Source organism: Apus apus, chromosome 4 (assembly GCF_020740795.1).
Source record: "Apus apus isolate bApuApu2 chromosome 4, bApuApu2.pri.cur, whole genome shotgun sequence".
In the NCBI taxonomy this organism is placed as follows: domain Eukaryota; kingdom Metazoa; phylum Chordata; class Aves; order Apodiformes; family Apodidae; genus Apus; species Apus apus.
Window position 1 is genome coordinate 3,770,539 of NC_067285.1, and position 17,653 is coordinate 3,788,191.

Genomic DNA, 17,653 nt, shown 5'->3' on the forward strand with positions numbered 1-17,653 from the left:
GAATGATTTGCTGAAATTGGGGTGTTTCCATGTGCTAGTGCTGCTCATGGGTGCTGTGTACAGCTCAGGAGATCATGTCCGTCACAGTGGCCATGGCCCAAGTCTAAACTTAGCCTTGGTGAAGGGATGGAGATGGTACCTTTATCTGATTGCAAAGGAGGAAATACACATCTTAAAATAATTAATGGTTGCCAAAGAGTATCTTTTTATTAGAGTGTGTGTGTTTGAAAGCCTCCAGTATATAAATACACAATAATTTCCTCCTTGGAGTCAATAGGGAGAAAATGCTGGGTCTGCAGAAGTGTTTGTGTCCCACAGCTCTGGTTTGCATTGGTAGGACATGATGGGGCAGGACCGTGCTGGTCACGCCGTGCCTCTGGAGCCTGGTGAAGCAGGACAGGGAGCCAAAGATCACATTTCACTGGGAAGTTTTTCCATTTCATTGCAGTTCCTTGGTGGGGATGATTTCAAAACCAAACCAAGTGGTCCTTAACAGAGCCCAGACCCAAAAGCCCATCTCAGACCTGAGAGGGGGTGATATTAGCTGGCAGCTTGCAGCATGGCTGGTGGTTTATCGTTAGGCTTGTGCTAATTGCAGGAGATGCAGGGAGAGGGGAGGTGATGTGTGCTGCAGCCTGTCCGGCTCAGGCTGGGAGCATCTGCCTGTACTTGCTGCTGCTCCTGCCTGCTGGCTGCCACATGCCTGGCTGTATGTAGGAGCCTGCTGCAGCCACATGAATCATTACCTTAGGGAAAGAGAGTTATTCGTGGAGAAACCATACCCTGTTACCTGTGCTTAACTGCTTTCATGTTGCTCTGAACACTTGTTTGATCTTCACTGCCTGCCATTGGGGTGATGGCTCCAGTGGCCTCCAAAACACAGCAAGTCCAGCCGTGTGGCATCCCTGTCTGCACTGGGGTCAGGCACAACCAAGACTGTGGCAGAGGAAAATATAAACCTCGGGTGGCTTTAGTCCCCATCCTGTGCTTTAGCCACCTGTGGTAAGGCACAGGGGAGCAGGAGGGTGCTGCCAGCTCTGCTCTGCAGGTTTCTCCAGTGCTGGAGCATCCTAAAGAGCCTCCTGCTCCTCATCCTTGGGGTGGATTTAAACCTGGCCCAGCTGCCCTGGCTCAGAGGCACACACTGGCGTCTGAGTGCCTCTCCTTGGCTGGGCTGCTGTGGGCACAGCTGTCTCAGGGGGGCTGCAGGGCCACAGGTTTGGCAGGAGATGATTTTTCCTTGAGGAATGGGAGCTCTGTTCTGGCAGACCTGGGTGGGATATCCATGAGGTGGTCTCGCTGTGAAACGCCAGAGGCTTTGGCAGTGAGCATACCTCCAGCATTGCTGATTTTCCTCTGTATGGCTGTTTCCATGTTATTTGGTTCTCACTTCCACCCATTTTCTGTTTGTCCCTGTCTGCCCCCTGTTAGGCACTGACACTGGCAGCCCTTTGAGGGGGAGCATCCCTTCCTCTGCTCTTTGTTCAGAGCATGGTGGTGTAGGCAGCCATCCCTCCTGAGCAGGACCTCTGGGTTTTGCTGCATGCCAATATATTTGATGAAAGGTTTGTCAAAAAGCAGAGATGTAAAACTCCTCTGGAGCTTATTAATGACTGTACAGCAACACCTTCTGCTTGCTGCTGGAAAACAACTTGGTGTCCCCAAACTGGCCCCAGCGCAGGGCTTGGGGAGCCTCCTGAGCATAACCTTGGGAGTCCATGTGCTCTAACAGAGGTGTCTGAGCTGCCTGCAGCATCACTGGGGGGTTTGCAGGCCCATGGTGATGGGGTCAGGTTGCTGGGGTAGCCAACTGGTCCTCCAGCCACCCCATCCTCCTTTGCATCAAGGTCTCCTCGCACAAACCCAGGCTACCCACAGTACAAATGTGTGATCTGTGCTCAGCAAGTTTCATGTCATTTTGATGGTCTGAATTGCTTTGCTTTTCTGTTTGACTTTCCACTTGGTCATTCGCTTGTCCAGAGATTTATGGTGAAGCTCCCAGTAACTTGTGGATTATAAACCCACTGATGTCCCCTAAGAAGCTGGAGATTGTACAGAAGGAGCTGCAGATTGTACTGTGTGCCCTTGGGAACAGTCAATCTTCGGAAAACCTATTGATTCCCAATCCTGGCTTTGCACTCTGGATGAACTTTGTCCTCACAGAATAATAGAAGGTGGTTTTTCTTTACCAGCCAGCTGGCCTTCAAATGAGCTTCTCACCACACCATCACAAGCTCTAATCCAACTAAGCACGGAAAAGATGGTTTAGGAGCTGGGAAGAGAAGCTGTATCCGTTCATAATGAGGTTTAATACTTTGCTGTATATTCTGAAACATTATTCTAAAGTATTGCAGTTGGGTTTTGTCTTGCATGTTACACGATCGGTGTTTTATGCTCTTCGGATCATGCAAACGGTGGTTTTGTCTGTTTGTGTTAGCTGCAAGGCAACAAAATAGCAAAACAGGATTACAGGAGTGATTTGGTAAAAACACTGATTTCTATAATCAGATTTGAATTGCAATCTGTCTGCTTTTACACTGGAGTAAGTTTACTGGAAGCGGATGCCAGGAGGTGAGGCAGAGCTGGGCAGCTGCTCGTGGTCAGGTCTGTGCGGTGCTGTATGAGTCTGGTTGGGAGCTTGTCTTTTAGTATGTGCTCCTCGTTGTGCAGCCTTCAGCTTTTCCTACCTAAAACTGCCTAAGAAAGAGGTAAGAATTGGGAGGCTTAGCGTGGTCCTCAGGATTTCGGGGCAGGGAGCTCTCTCCTTCCTTGCAGGCAGCTCTTTGCCTTGTTTTTTCCCCACAGGGCTCTTCGTGGGTTGGGAACCAGGGGGAGTAGTTGGGGTGGGACAGGGGCATCCGGGGGATTTCACAGCCTTAATGATGCTGGAGGGGCTTTTTCTGCAGGACATCTGCTGCCAGTCAGTCAGGGGGCAAGGGCTTCTGTGAGATCAGCCCTGGGCCTTTAACAAGCCCTTCTGTCAAAGCCTCAGTGTCTTCGATATAGGGGACAGGAGTTCCCCTTTTCAAAGGGAGAATTCAGAGGGAAACGTGGTTTATTTATGCGTGTATTTATTTGCCTGACATACTTCTGTCCTTCCAGATCACCTTGGGTACCTTATGTACTTCCAGCAGCTTGTGTGAGTGCCTGTCTGTGCTGATGGGGTGCAGAGGAATGCCAACAATTCTTAAAGAGTCTAAAATAAATACTGCCCTGCGGTACCTGCCGTTGGGGTGTTTTTCTGGCGGCGCTCACCCCTTGCCCAGCACACCCACCCTCATCCTTCCATCTCCAGGCAAATCCCTTCAAGCTCTTCCTCTCTCCCTCTGTGCATACAGGGAGGCTGTTCCTGTGCATCCCCCGAGGGGCTGAGCCTTTCCTGGGGGAACATGCACTGAAAGAGGAGCTTTGCCACACAACGGCTGCCGGTGCCCTTCGCCTGGACCCTGATGGCCACGGAGGCAGGACTGCACTACCATGGTGATGATCTTAACCAAAACTCGGGAAAGCAAAGGTGCTGACTCTGTAACATGCAGGACTGAGCTGGTAAGCTTTGTGACATCTTCCTTTAAAACTCTGCTGCTGCTGAGAGCTTTGCTGTAGTTTTAGAACAAGGTGGTTTGGCGGGTTTTTTTGTGCTGTGGGGCTGCATCTCTAGATAGTTTATAGCACTGGCTTCCACCAAAATGCATTAATATCCAGGCAGCAGGTGATTAGCAGAAGATTGGAGTGCTGTGGCTTTTGCATGTGTGGATTTCAGGAAGCACACAGTGGAAAAAAGAGTAGAAAAACAAAAAGTCATTGCTGTGAAAAACACAGGCAAGAAGTTGCTTCACTAACAGGGAACGGATGCTCTTCATGATAGGAGGATGAGCAAGTGGGGTGCAGGATAAAGTGGGAGATGGTGAAGGGCAGCACTGTGGTGCTGAGCAGTCTTACTGCTACCCTGGAGAGATGGAAATCCAAGCATGCCTAAACAAGCAGACAATGACAAAAAAACCCAAATAAATTAAGGGCAGCAAACAGCCTAAATCAGGCTAAAAGGGGAGAGTGGGGCTGTGGGGCTGAGTGTATTGAAGGTAGAGGGAAATGAGGGGTGACTTTTTTATGGGGGCAGTGTTGGAGCAAGTGAAGGTGGGGAGTGGGTGCAGGGGGATGGGGAGCTGTCTGAGGAAGCCTGGAGCAATGCTGGTCATGGATGTTTGCTCCTCTGCCCTTCTGGAGAGATGGTCACGGTCGAAGACGAAATCAGACCACAAGGCTGTTCCTCACAGGGTGCACTGAGAGCCTCAGATAAGGGTGTGCAGGAACATGGCAGGAAGCATCTGGCAGGAGTAGCCATAAATGGGCATTTTGAGCATAAAGAAATAAAAATGTCTAAGTTTGCTGAGGATGACAAACTGTCTGACCAGGCTTCCTGGGCAGATATCGGAGAATGCTGAGGTGAAGGCAGGCTACCCTGGCAGTGCCTGGTGGAGGAGAAGGCAAGCAAGCCAGAGACAGTGTTAAATCCTTCCTTAAAAGGGTGAAATTTGGGAAGGAAGAATATCAATATATCAGAAGAACAGCCTTGCTTTAGTGTTTGCTCCTGCTAGGAAGGAGCCAATGGCTGCTGCTCAGAGTGGTGAGGAGGGAGCCTAAGCATCCAGTGCCCAGGGCAGGCAGAGGGGAACTTGCTGTGGAGAAGCAGATGAGAAGTAGTTTCATCTACCATGAGGGGAAGAGATGGGCACCCGGGCTGTGCTGTGGAGATGCAATGCAAAACTTTGCCCTCCCATGTTTGCCAAGTGCCTCCCACAGCTCCAGGGCTTGGTCAATAGTGCAGGGATGAATTGCTGAGTTGTCTAGGCTGCTAAGTTGGGGCAGATGTTCACAAGAAGAGTGATCCATCAAAGAAAGCAAGAGTTTTCCTGTTGACTTCATGGGAAAAGCCAAAAAGCAAAACCCAAAGGGAATAAATGTCTGAGGAGCAGGATGGTATCACCTACCAATGACTGATGGATTCGTTTGGTTCAGTTCCCAGTTTGGTGCCAAGACAAAACTCTTAGAAAATGGTAATTACACTCAATATGAGACATATGTCACCTGAAGATGTTCCTCCCCCTCCTGTGTTTGCAGGCAGTAGCTGGTCTCTGGGGCTGGCACACAGATGGGCACTGGCACAACTGCTGCTGTCTCTGGGCCTTTTCCCACTTTTTTTGCTTTGCTTTGGCCACTCTTTGGAGACAAGGGCCTGTCCTTGCTGTCTCCTGATTGATTCTACCTGCTGCTTCATAAGGTAGGGCTTGACAGACAGAAACAGCCTGACTTCCCCTAGAAAAGTGGCACAAAAGAAGGTGACCAACCCTGATTTACCTTCTCCCCATCTGCATCCCATCCCTGTTTTCTGCCTCTGCATCCCTCTACATTCAATATTTACAATCTTCTGTATGTGAAGTGGGATCCTTTTGTTGGATTGCCCCGTGCAGGCAGGTGCCAGCATTTGGGACATGATTTTTATTATTGTTAAGTGAGCAGGCAACGTGTGAAACATGGATCAGGAGAGGAGATGTGAATGTGGTGGCTTAAAGCCAGAGAAAATGCAGCTCTGACAGCGCAGATGAACGGGGAGGTCATGCTGGTGCTTCCCTCAGATGATGTAAAGCCTCAGTCAGAGGGGGCTGGTGTTGCCAGGAAAGACACTTCAGAAGCAGAATACGGGTATTTTGGGAGATAATAAAAGAACAATTAGCATGGAAGTGTGTTTTTGCAGACCTAGCTGAAATGGCACGTAGCTGCAGATGACACATTGATTTATTGTATATAAAACTGTCCATGCCCATTTTTAGAAGTCTGATGATGTCTCTTATGCTGTCAAGAAGAAAATTGTTGGAAAAAGAGAGTGTAAAAAAAAATAAACACCACAGAGGTTTGGGTTTTTTTTACCCCTATAACGGCATTTTAACCTATTTTTAGTGCAAATCAGCACAATCCTAGTGTGGACTCTCCAGAAGTGCTGGGGTGAGGATGCCTTGCCTAGAAATACATTATATGTTTAAAAAAACCTAAATAGCTGCTTTGTACCTAGACAGGAGGCCTTAATGGCCTTGGATGGGGTTCAGATACCACTGCTGCTGCTTTCTTGCCCAATCCTGAATTACCACTGGATTGCAGCTCCAGCTTCAGTTTCTCTGGTGTTTTGGATCCCAGAGCTGGGGGCCTTGCTGCAGCTATTCCCGTGGGTAAGGACTAGGTGCAGAAGCCACGATCTGCAAGCTCAGACCTCAGCACCTCAAGACAGGGAAGATGACTAGGTCTATCCTCTGGTCCCTGCCACAACAGCTCTGCTGTGGGTGCCCGAGGCTCTCCTGGCCATCAGGTGCTGAGTGGCTTTGCTGAGGCTGGAGGCAGGGTGGTCCCTGGTGCCCAGGTCGAGTCTGCAAGAATTGAATAGTTTTTCTGGTTGTTTGCAGCACACTCCAAAGATGAGTCAAGGACCTACTCTCTTCTCTTGTGGCGTGATGGGTAAGTAAGAGAAACTTCTGTCTGTATTTACTCCAACTCCACTCCTGCTTTCTTATAAAGATGGGTGGGAAGATCTCTCAAAAATGCTCCCCTGCAGACCTTGGGGTGGGCATCAAACCATCTGCCCTACACAGCTGGAATGGAGGAACACCCACAGTGGTGGGCATCACGCCTGTGCCACCCTCCTTCCCAGAGGTGGTTGTCCTGCCCCATTGCCATTGCTGAGTGAATTGCTTATCTCCTTCCCCCTCCCCTTTGATATATCTGCTTATTTTTAGAGTAATTTATGCAGTTGAGCTTATAACTTACATTTTGAGCCTGAGATCGTCTTTGAGGATCCAGCCCACGAGTGTGTGGCTCTTGCTGGCTCTTGACTGGTTGCAAGATGCAAGTCATAAATATCAGTATTATCACTAAAATGTTCCACCACTTGGCACAAAGTATTTGGAAAGGCCTCAAACAATATGGAAGATGTCTTATATTTTGCCTTGGACAATAACCATGATATAGGAGGTTTAATACCTTTTATTGTCAGAGCTTGCTATCAATGTTTATGCTGAGCAGCCACCAACATTCATGGGGGATTTGTACCTCGGCCAATGATCCTGAAAAACTGATAGTGCTGGAAGATGTGCCATGAAATTGTGTTCTTTGGGCTCTGCAGGGAGGAGGCAGTCACCAGGCGGCGTCTCAAAACCCAATTAAAATTGTAGGTCAAGTTTGCACCAAGCTACTTGCTATGAAAGCCAATACTCCCCAGACAAAGAAGCTGCCCCTTTTCTTCGTGGACGCAACGCTCATTAGTGTTAATGGGAGCCGAGCACATGCATTGACAGGAGATATTTCCCAAGCTCTCTGATAACTCCAGTCGTTGGGGGGCCGGGGGAAAGATGGAAAGCATTTGGATTTTTTCAAATGAAAGTCACAAGCTTCAGAGTCAAGAAGAGGTAGAGACAGCCCGTTCCCTTTCTCCTGCCTGTCAAACGTGAGCAAGGAACAAAGAAACCCAATCAGATGGTTTTGTCTTGCTCTGTGGCACTGGCAGCCTCTTCAGCAGATACGAAGAGTCTACTCCTAATTGAGAAGCAGCTTGTCGTTAAGAGCTTTCACAAAGCCTTCTGTGTCTTTGTAGCACTGTGCTGGTCTTCCTTGGCTGCCAAATCATCCTCTTTCTGAAGGGACTGAATGTCACCTCCTTGACCACAGCTTGCCATGTCATGGTCTTCATCGTGCCCAGTCAAGAGGAGCCAGGCTCCCCAGTGTGCAAGGGCATCGGTTGGCTTGGCTTTAAGTTTAGGTGTCTTTCCTGGGCGTTCCTAATGCCTCCAACTGTCATCACAAACCATTCCAATGTCAAAACTTATTTGCCTCTTTAAATAAGTCCCATGATTGTAATTGCACTGAATGTGAAACTAGGGAAATATTTTGGGTCAAGGTTGCTTTGGGTGGAAAGCGCTGAGGTAAATAACCACAGTGAAGTCTGGGCTGGCAACAGAGCCAGTGGGAGGCAAAGACTCATAGTCCCATGTATGAAGTTGGGGGGCTGAAGGGAAATGGGCTGAATTTTCTGGGGTTGTGTAGCCAGACATGGCTGAGGGTCTTAGCACAGGGACCTCCCCGTTGCCTTTGGGGGTGAGGGCAGCTTTGGGCTGGAAGGCAGCTCGTGACTGGTCCTGGTGGCCACGGGACAGCGGGGCAGAGGGAAGCCCAACCTTGGCCAGGCTGCTAGGGAGAGCATCATCCAAACCCTGGAGCCTCCCACAAGCACTGGATCAGGAGTGTCCATCTCCAGGAAGGAGAAGGAAGAAGTTGGGTCAGAGGCCCAAGGGGTCTGTAATTCACCATGACCAAGAAACCTAGCTGGCCACCATGGCCAGCTTGACCATGGCATAATGTGGGGAGAAAGAATAACCCAACACCCATGTGTTTAGACACCTCCTAAGGTACTGAACACCACAAGGATCTGAAAATCAGTTCTAGATTGTAAAATAAGTCAAAACATGAGTAAACATTAAAGACTTGATATGTTGGATGCTGCAATGTTAGATCCACTTCTCAGTGACCTAAATGATCCTTTGGTTTTCAGATTTATAAGAAGTACTCCTTTAGAAGAAGTGTGATGGTAATATTGCTAAAAAGATTGGGTTTTATCTTTATAAAGCCCTTTGCTGGGAGGACGGTTAAAGATGAAATGCCTGAAACTATAAATTGAACCATTTCTTTTTGCCCTTCTCCTTGTTGGATCCTTTGAACACCTGGCAGTATAAGAAATTCTTTGCTGTGAGGGTGGTGAGACCTTGGCCCAAGTTGCCCAGGGAAGCTGTGGCTGCCCCATCCCTGGCAGTGTTGAAGGGCAGGTTGGATGGGGCTTGGAGCAACCTGATCTAGTTGAAGATGTTCCTGCCCATGCAGGGGTGGTTAGATAAGTTTGAACCCAAACTATTGTATGATGCTAAGTGGCTTTTCACCCTGCGTGGGTGACCAAGGACAGCCAAGAAGCCAGAAGAAAGGCCAGCTGGGGGTTGATGCCCCTAGATCACATCCAGAAAGCAGGATTTTGGGGTATTTTGCAAAGCCACCGGGGCAGAACAGCATCTTGGTGCGTGCTCAAGCACAGTCAATCCAAAAAGAGAAAAAGCCACATGGGGAAAGCCAGCGAGGCGTAGCTGGAGTGGTGGTGAGACCTCACCACAGGAAGAGCAGGGCATGTTTTGCCATCGTGGTGGGGAATTTCCCTCCCTGGGCACGAGGAGCCCACAGCCCACTGGTGTGTGTGTTCTCCGTTGGGAGGTTTGGGGGCTGTTTTCATTTCCCATTGGAGCGCGGCTCCGTGCGCCGTATTTTCATCTCCTCTCTGCAGCGGGAAGGCTCAGCTCATTATGGCCATTAAGTTTGATCCACATTTAGAAACCATCTCTCGAGCATAAACAAGGGGCAGTGGAAAATGCAGGCTGCCTCTTCCCCTGTGCACGGGGACTGGGAGACCAACATTCATCTTGAACAACACAGGGGAGGAAAAAGAAAAAAGGAACTGGCTGCACACCCGTGTGTAGGGAAATGTTTGGGTTAGGATCCAAACAGAACTCACCTGCCAAAAAGGAGAAGAAAAATTGATTGAAGCCCCTAATTGCTTTACAAGTTGCTGTAATAAATTATGTATTAATGTAAATTATTCTGCGGGAAAAGAACGTAGAGGAAACTCGAGCAGAAGGATCATGCATTATGTATAAAAAGGAACTGTAAAATTATGATAGCAGCACATTTGTGTCGCTGTAGTTAAAGTTGTGTCAGCGTTTTGGTTTTACACCCTGCTCCGTGGTTATGAGTGTGGTGGTTAAAACTTGCTCTGTGTCACCAGAGGAGCACGCCAGTTGTTAAAGAAGGCTTCAACTATCCTAAAGCTGCAAGGTCCTGGTGTGTCCATGCCCTGCTCCCAGAAAACATGGAGCTCAGCGTTTGGAAGCCTGGCTGCAATGGGTCCTTTTCTCTCCATGGGGCTGTGCAAATCTCTCGGGGATGCTGCGAGGACAACATCCATCTCCTTGATTTTTGGAATGTGACTTCAGCCCACCAGTGCCTTGTGCCCTGGGGTTGCTCAGTGTGGTGAAGGTTGCACAGAAGAACAGGTGGATGTTGTTAAGGGCTCGGGTTCACTCTTAAAAGTGAAGGTCTTGGGTTTGCTTCCCCCCCACCCCAGGGTCAACAGCTCTGCCACCAAACTGCCTCCAGGGCTGGACAGGGCAGTGAGAAAGGATGGGGGACACACCTCAGATCACTCTTTCCAGGGCTGAATTGGAGCTAACTATCTCAGTCTTGCTTTAGAAAGCAGAAATAGTAGAGGTTTGGGTCCCCTTGAGGCTGGGCAGCCTGTGAGCTTGCAGCTGGAACCTGAATTTCTCGCTGCTTCCTGCATGGTTTGGAGGAGAACTCAAGTTCCCAGTGCCATGGCCAGAGAGGGCAGGATGAGAAACTTATCCTTCCTGGGCTGTGGATAACAACCCTCATGTCCTGGGAGCTGGGAAGCTATTTCACAACCAAAGAGATGCCAGACAACTCACTTGGTGCTGCCTCACCCTTGGAAACGCAGATTTGCAGCCGAAAACATCTCAGAAGAAATTTGCTGGACGTGCTCAGGAGTGACTCAAAGCATTTAGTTTTGCAGTTTAGGTTAAAATCCAGAAGGAAGATGCTATTTCATCCAGGACACTAACAGCCAAGAAGGACCTGATCAACCAGGGGAAGAGAGCTCTTCATGCCACACTTTTATTATACTCTGGCTGCAAATGTTCTTCTGTTGCTTTTTCCAATAAGCCAAGGGGAGTTTTCCAGCAAAGCTGCTCCCTGGAGAACTGAGGGGTTCTTTTCATGGTGGGTTTTATCCTGGAACAAATCACTGCCTGGGGGTAAACCAAACTGAGGGCTGCAATGTCAGAAAATAAATGCACGCTGAACTGCAGCAGCATTAATGGCTCCACTGCAATTATCGTTATCAGCGTGCTCAGGATGGGAATCTTAGCCTGAAAAAAATTGAACAAAACCAGCCACTCTTCCTCAGTGAGGTTTCCCAGAGTCCTTTAATTACACCCTCAACCCTTAGACTACCCCATATTCAATTTGTTTTGGGGCAAACAATTTTCTGTTTGTGCTGAAAAAAACCCACCCTTTTTTCTGGCTTCTCTGGTAGTTTGGGGCCAGTTCAGGGGGGCTCAGGGGAGGTTACGGCTGTCCCAGGGTCTTCTCCCTGCCATAAAAACAAGGTACAAGAGGAAAAGCAAATAACCCCAAGATGGGGATAGGAGGGAGATTACAGTTTTCTTTGCAAGGTTGGGAAGATTTATAGCTGTTTGTGCTGAAGCAGGGCGTGAAAGTGGAAGGTGTCCCGTATCCTCCTCACCAAGACCTTTTGTACAACTTGATGTCTCTGGCCAGAGGATTGTGGCAGCTTGCCATGAAAAAATCAGCTTCTATTTCTGTTTCTTTTGTCTGCTGACTTGACCCAAGAAACCTCTCTGCTGGCAGCATAATAAGGAGGGGAAAATAATAAAGATCTGAGTGTAGATGTCATTGTTTAGTGCAGATTTCTCACTTTTCATTGTGTTTAGTAAAATGAGGATGGCGACAGTTAAAGTGGCGTGTGGTTACTGAGGGCAGAGCCAGGCTGTTTGTGGCCAGAGCTGTCATGACAGCAGCTGGATGCAGGGTGAAATAAGAAAACTAGCCAAAAGTGGTGTACAGGGCCCAAAACCTCACCTCCTGACTTAAAACTGAGCCCTGGTTGGAAGCATCCTGCACTCTTGCATCTTCTCAAGCTGGTACCCAAAGCTGCAGGCTGAGCTTTTAATTCATCTTTCAGTTGCTTGCGTGGAAAAAAACCCTGAAAAATACTGCACCATCTAGATATAATCGTATGAAACTTCACTGTGACAGCCCTCATGGTTTTGCCTCTTGTTTGCAGCAGCCGAGGTCAAAACCAGCCACCAGAGAAGGTCTGCTGGGTGATCACTTTTTTCCACTGCAGCAGCCGATGGGGTTGCCCTACCTTGGTTTTCCTGTCGAGCATCAACAGTGTCTCTGCAGTGAGCTTCGTTCCCCTGGGCTGGGGAGCCAGGCCTTGCCCATCCACTGCTTTTTGCTGTTATCATCAGTGGGACCCTGTGGGACCATCACCCTCAATCCTCTCTTTTGGCACGGTCATCAGTGGGATTTTTGCTTTGCAGTTCCCACACAGAGCTGCCCGTAGCCGTAAACGTTTGAGGCTGCAGAGTCTGGGCCCAGGCAACGCAAAACCCACCTGAGGAAAGGAACATCTCTGTGCCCACCCTGGAACCATGCAACAGGTCACTGCCATCTTTTCCTCTGCTGCACTGGAAGACTGTTGGTGCACACCAAATCTGTTCCTTTAGGTGAACGATTCGGGGTTATGATTATTACAGAAAGGCAAACAATTGGCTGTGCTACGTGCAACTGGGATTTTGAAGGCAACCCTGAGAGATGCCACAGCCTCCAGGTGGCCCCAGGTTTGGGGGATGGAGGGGAGATGGGTGATGAGCCTTAAAACAGGGGCCAAAGAGCATGTTGTGAAGAACTGCTGGAGGTTTATGATGCATCCGTTCCACCATCAGCCATCCTAGAGCTTGCAATGTGCACCAACAGGAAGTTCTCATTTGGATCTTTGGGTTGATTTGGAGGTGAGGACAGAGTTTTATTGGCTTCATTTCTTTGTGTTTGGGAGGGCTGAGAGCAGGACAGCCCAAGGGGTGTCGGGATGGCTTTTGGTTTCCCTCTGATGACCTTGTTGGTATTTCCGCGCTATGACAGGCTGTTCAGTGCCCAAGGTGCGCTCCCCTTCTGTTAGGACCATCCTAACTGCTCTCTCTGAGCAGCTCCTCGCTGGTGTTTCGTCCATCTCAGCCCAGCTTTGTGCTCCTCACTTCCAGTTTTTATGAACCTCTCAGGCAATTGTGGAGCTCAGGAGAAGCTACAGGTCTGAGACAGGATTTAGCAGAGAGATAAGTCAACGCCCGTGTCACTTCATAATGCTGAATTTCCCTTCGCCAGTGTAATCTGGATGTTCAAAGGCATGTTATCTTCTTCTGGCCGCTCTGCTGCCGCTGCCGTTATCATTTTGTCTCTCTCTCTCTCCATCCATGCAGCAGCCAACGTTCTGCTGGCAGTTCAAAAAACCATATTCCAGGAGTTAATTAATCTGTACTAGAAGACGTCCCATCTGCTACTCTTTTTTGTTTACGGACGTAGAAAGCCAATCGCAGAATTAATTAACGCTAATGCCCGTGCGCGCGCGCGTGTTTTTCTTTTTCTCCTTTCTGAACCAGAAAATGACAGATGGAGAGATCTCAGCAGGAAATGTCCACTCCAGCTCGAGCAGCCGGGCGCCAGCATCTGGGACTGCTTGTCGGACAAGGGCGAGGAGGGCTCGCGCTGGCCGAGGGACGCGGCCAGCACCTGCTCCGTCACCAACCTGATCAAAGACCTCAGCCTCAGCGACCCCCACGGCAACTCCTCGGCCCCCCCCAGCAAGCGCCAGTGCCGCTCCCTCTCCTTCTCGGACGAGATGTCCAGCTGCGGGACCTCCTGGAGACCCTTAGGCTCCAAGGTTTGGACCCCGGTGGAGAAGCGGCGATGCTACAGCGGGGGCAGCGTGCAGCGTTACTCCAACGGCTTCGCCACCATGCAGAGGAGCTCGAGCTTCAGCCTCCCCTCGCGATCCCACCCCTTCTCCTGCGAGCATCCCGCCCTCGGCAACCGGCCGGGATGCCAGGCTGGGAAACCGGCCACCGACAGGCAGGGAGGAGAGCGGGTGGACATGCAGAGGTCCCTCTCCTGCTCACACGACCGCTTCTCCTGCTCGGAGTACTGCCCGCCCTCGGCCCGCAGCACGCCCGCCTCCACGCCCCAGCTGGGCCGGCGGGCCGGCGGGCTCTCGCGGAGCCGCTCGCAGCCCTGCGTCCTCAACGACACAAAGGTCGGGGTCAAGCGTCGGAGGCCAGAGGAGGTTCAGGAGGAGAGGCCCTCGCTGGACCTCGCCAAGATGACCCAGGTAAGAGGCGCCGTCCCTGCCAGGTGATGTTCTCTGCTTTGCTGAAAAATCCTCCAGGGTCATGAAGAGGGAGCAGTTCTGCTCTGGAGCCAGGCTGGGAGAGTTGGGGTGTTCAGCCTGGAGAAGAGAAGGCTCCACGGAGACCTTAGAGCAGCTTCCAGTGCCTGAAGGGGCTCCAGGAAAGCTGGGGAGGGACTTGGGACAAGGGCAGGGAGGGAGAGGACAAGGGGGAATGGATCAAAACTGGAAGAGGGGAGATTTAGATGAGACATCAGGAAGAAATTCTTTCCTGTGAGGGTGGTGAGACCCTGGCTCAGGTTGCCCAGAGAAGCTGTGGCTGCCCCATCCCTGGAAGTGTTGAAGGGCAGGTTGGATGGGGCTTGGAGCAACCTGGGCTGGTGGGAGGTGTCCCTGCCCAGGTAGGGATTTGGAACTGCATTAACTTTAAGATCCCTTCCAACCCAAACCGGTCTGGGATTCCCTGATCCTCCTGAGTAAGGCAGCCTGTGTTACTTGGTGACCCTCAAGCACGACATCAGATAAAAATAGCTGTGGGGGTGCTTCATCCTCTGCATGACCCGATAAGGGAAGGTCCCAGAGCCCCCCACTGTGAGGCAGGAGCACTGCAGGAAGAGGGAAGGGGTTGCCTTTGTGCAGCATCTCTTCAGGTGCTGGTGGGACCCCTCTCCCATCCCCTCCTTACCTGCCACTCCATGCTGAGGGGCCAGGGCCACTGCCCAATGCCCGATGGTTGCCACCACAACCAACCAACACCACCATCACTGGGGAATGGTGCTACTGGGATCCAGCCCAAGGCACATCCCGTGGAGCATCCTCCAGGGAGGAAACCCAGCCGGGTCCAGGAGCCCACTGCAGCAGATGGATTCCTGAGGCAGGGATGAGTTTGGAGCAGCAGAGTGGGAAGGAAGCAAAGGCTGGAGCCGTGCAAGGACCAGGGTTTCTGTAGCTGTTGAGTTCTGAGCACCGCCCTGGCAGGCTGCTCTCGCGTGGGAGGACTGGCACAGAGGGACGAGCAGGATTCGGCAAGTCTGGGAGAGCATTCTTGCCTGTGGTGGGGCCCAGCCAGAGCCCCCCCCACCCCGGGGGTGGGAATGCCATGAAAACCAACTAATTCCTCATGGGCAGTAGGAGATGGGGGATAATCCTGTTTGAGAAAACCCTGCAGGTTTGGGTGTTCCCCCAGGCTGCCTTTGATGCCTCGCTAGGAAGGAGACATTAGGTGCGATCAGATGAAGAGCTGAGATACTGGCAGGGTGTTGGCTGCACGTGCCCTCGAGTCCAGCTGTGTATGGGGTAGAAATGGCTCATGTGCAATGGTCCGAGTGACTCAAAGCAGAGGAGAACCAGTGTCCAGGGGGGGCTTTCCAGTAGCCCTCAAAGCATTGACTTTACATTTGGGGAGATGGAGGCACGGGTCAGGCTGTGAGTCCCTGGGTGCTGATGGCAGAGCTGGGGACCTAGCCTGGGGTGCTGGTGATGGATCAGCATTTGGCTCTGGCAGCAGATTGGTTAATTTTTTGCTCATGCTGGTAAACATATGTGTTTATAGCCCTGAAATTCGGTACCATAATCAAAATAAAAATAATTTGACCTGAAAGAAATGTTTTCTTCATACCAGAAGGGATATTTAGGCCAAGCAGGAGGGGAGGGAGCCACTCCTGGAAGCAATTACATGGCCACATAACTGGGCTAATTAAGAAAGAGACCTAAATGTTAAAAGTTCTGGGAAAGAAACTACTTGGGAAAACATTGCCTTTAGTTCTGCAAAATCCTGGTTTTGTCTCTTCTCCCTGCAATTCCCATAGCTCAGAGAGGGGAGGTGAGCTCAGAGCAGTCTCCTTATTTACTCATACGGCACCAAAGCAGAGAGGATTCAGCTTTGGGCAGAAACCCAACTGTGGAGACGTGGTTTTTGTTGAAATAGGAACAATTTTTAGAAGTAAAGGCACCAGGAAAATCCTTCTGCTGTTTTTAAACAAGATCCACCCTCTGAAATGCTGATGGTCATTTTGACAACATGTTAATCTCATGACTGCTTCCTAGGTACGGTGGGCACCAAGTCCCTTCCTGCAGGCTGTGATCAGAAATGGTTGGGATTGGATTTTTCCATGAGTTGGGATGTTTCTTAAAGAGCTGGGTTTCTTTTTCTGATGTGGTTGTGCCTGAAGGATTTGAGAGATGAGCAGTGTTTAAGAGTGTTGGGAGGTGGCTTTCACCTCAGCTATACTCCTGGCTGGGCTTCTTTGGGCAGGAACAGGTGGTTCCACCCTTTGCAAGGCACTTGGAGAAGGTGTCTGGGCATATTAAGTGAGAAAACTGAACTTTCTCAACAAATGGAGTCTGCCAGAGATGCTGTGTGGTGGAGGGACACCTGCTTGCTTTTCCTCTCCCATGGTCTGGTGTGGTTCTTCTCTGGAGGACACCTTGCTATGTGGTGACCTGGGGACCTGCCATCTCCCACCTCCATGCCTGATGCTTTCCATCAGCTCCGTGTGAACATTTCCTGCAGGATTTGGGGTGCCGTGTGCTGGAACGCCTCGCGGCAGCCGCTGGCTTCAGTGGCTTGGCTGAGTCACCTTCAGGAAGCCATGGGCCAGCCATGATGCTGGTGTCTGGGTGCTGGATGAGGACATGGCTTTCCTTCACCCAGGCTCTGGGGAGCTGCAGGGGACACATCCCAGGTTGGTCACACTGATCACACAGTGAGAAGCTGAAATCTCCCCCGGCAGTGGCAAAATGAGCCCTCACTATCTCTGGCCCAGTCTGCTTCCTGCCTTGTAAAGTGTTGATATGGTTGGTACTGGGAGATCTTAATTTGAGAGATCTCCTAACTCAGCTACCCTTTTAGCAGAGGGGTTTTTACGTGAATTATATATATATATATATATATATATAAAAATAACATTTATATATATATATATATATATATAACATTTTTACAAGTCTAATGAGGAGCAGCTGAAGGAGCTGGGGGTGTTCAGCCTGGAGAAAAAGAGGCTGAGGGGAGACCTTCTCATTCTCTGCAACTCCCTGAAAGGAGGCTGGAGTTAGGTGGGTGTTGCTCTCCTCTCCCAAGAACCAAGTGATAGAACAAGAGGAAATGGTCTCAAGCTGTGCCAGGGCAGGTTTAGATTAGGTATTAGAAGAATCTTCTTCACAGAAAGGGTTACCAGGAACAGGCTGCCCAGGGAGGGGGTTGAATCATCAGCCCTGGTGGAGGTGTTTAAAAGACTTGTAGATGTGGTGCTGAGGGACATGGTTTAGCACTGGACTTGGTAGAGTTGGGTTAATGGTTGGACTCAATGATCTTAAAAGTATTTTCCAACCAGAATGATTCTGTGATATATACAGGTATTAGCTGAATGCCAGCTGTGGTCCCTGCAGCACTAGCCCCAGGCAGGGGTAGCTCTGGATGGAGTTGGAGGATGGTCTCATAGTGTTTGGAAATACAACTTACTGTTTTAAGAAAGGCACAAACAACTTTGTAGCCTGTAGGCCATAGCCCCACTGGTGATAACTGTCAGACATGGTGAGAGGTAGTGGTTCCTGCCCATTGTAAAGGCCCTGGTA

The 17,653-nt window shown here is 50.2% G+C and overlaps 1 protein-coding gene across 1 annotated transcript in view; it reads left to right on the forward strand.

Moving 5' to 3' along the window:
- Positions 1 to 17,653, forward strand: part of FAM53B (family with sequence similarity 53 member B) — a 40,197-nt gene that overhangs the window by 13,126 nt on the left and 9,418 nt on the right. Inside the window, exons 2-4 of the mRNA XM_051616715.1 lie at positions 3,339 to 3,546; positions 6,453 to 6,504; positions 13,338 to 14,062. Of these exons, the coding sequence (XP_051472675.1) occupies positions 3,478 to 3,546; positions 6,453 to 6,504; positions 13,338 to 14,062 (846 nt within the window). The 5' untranslated portion in view covers positions 3,339 to 3,477. The remainder of the gene's footprint in view (positions 1 to 3,338; positions 3,547 to 6,452; positions 6,505 to 13,337; positions 14,063 to 17,653) is intronic.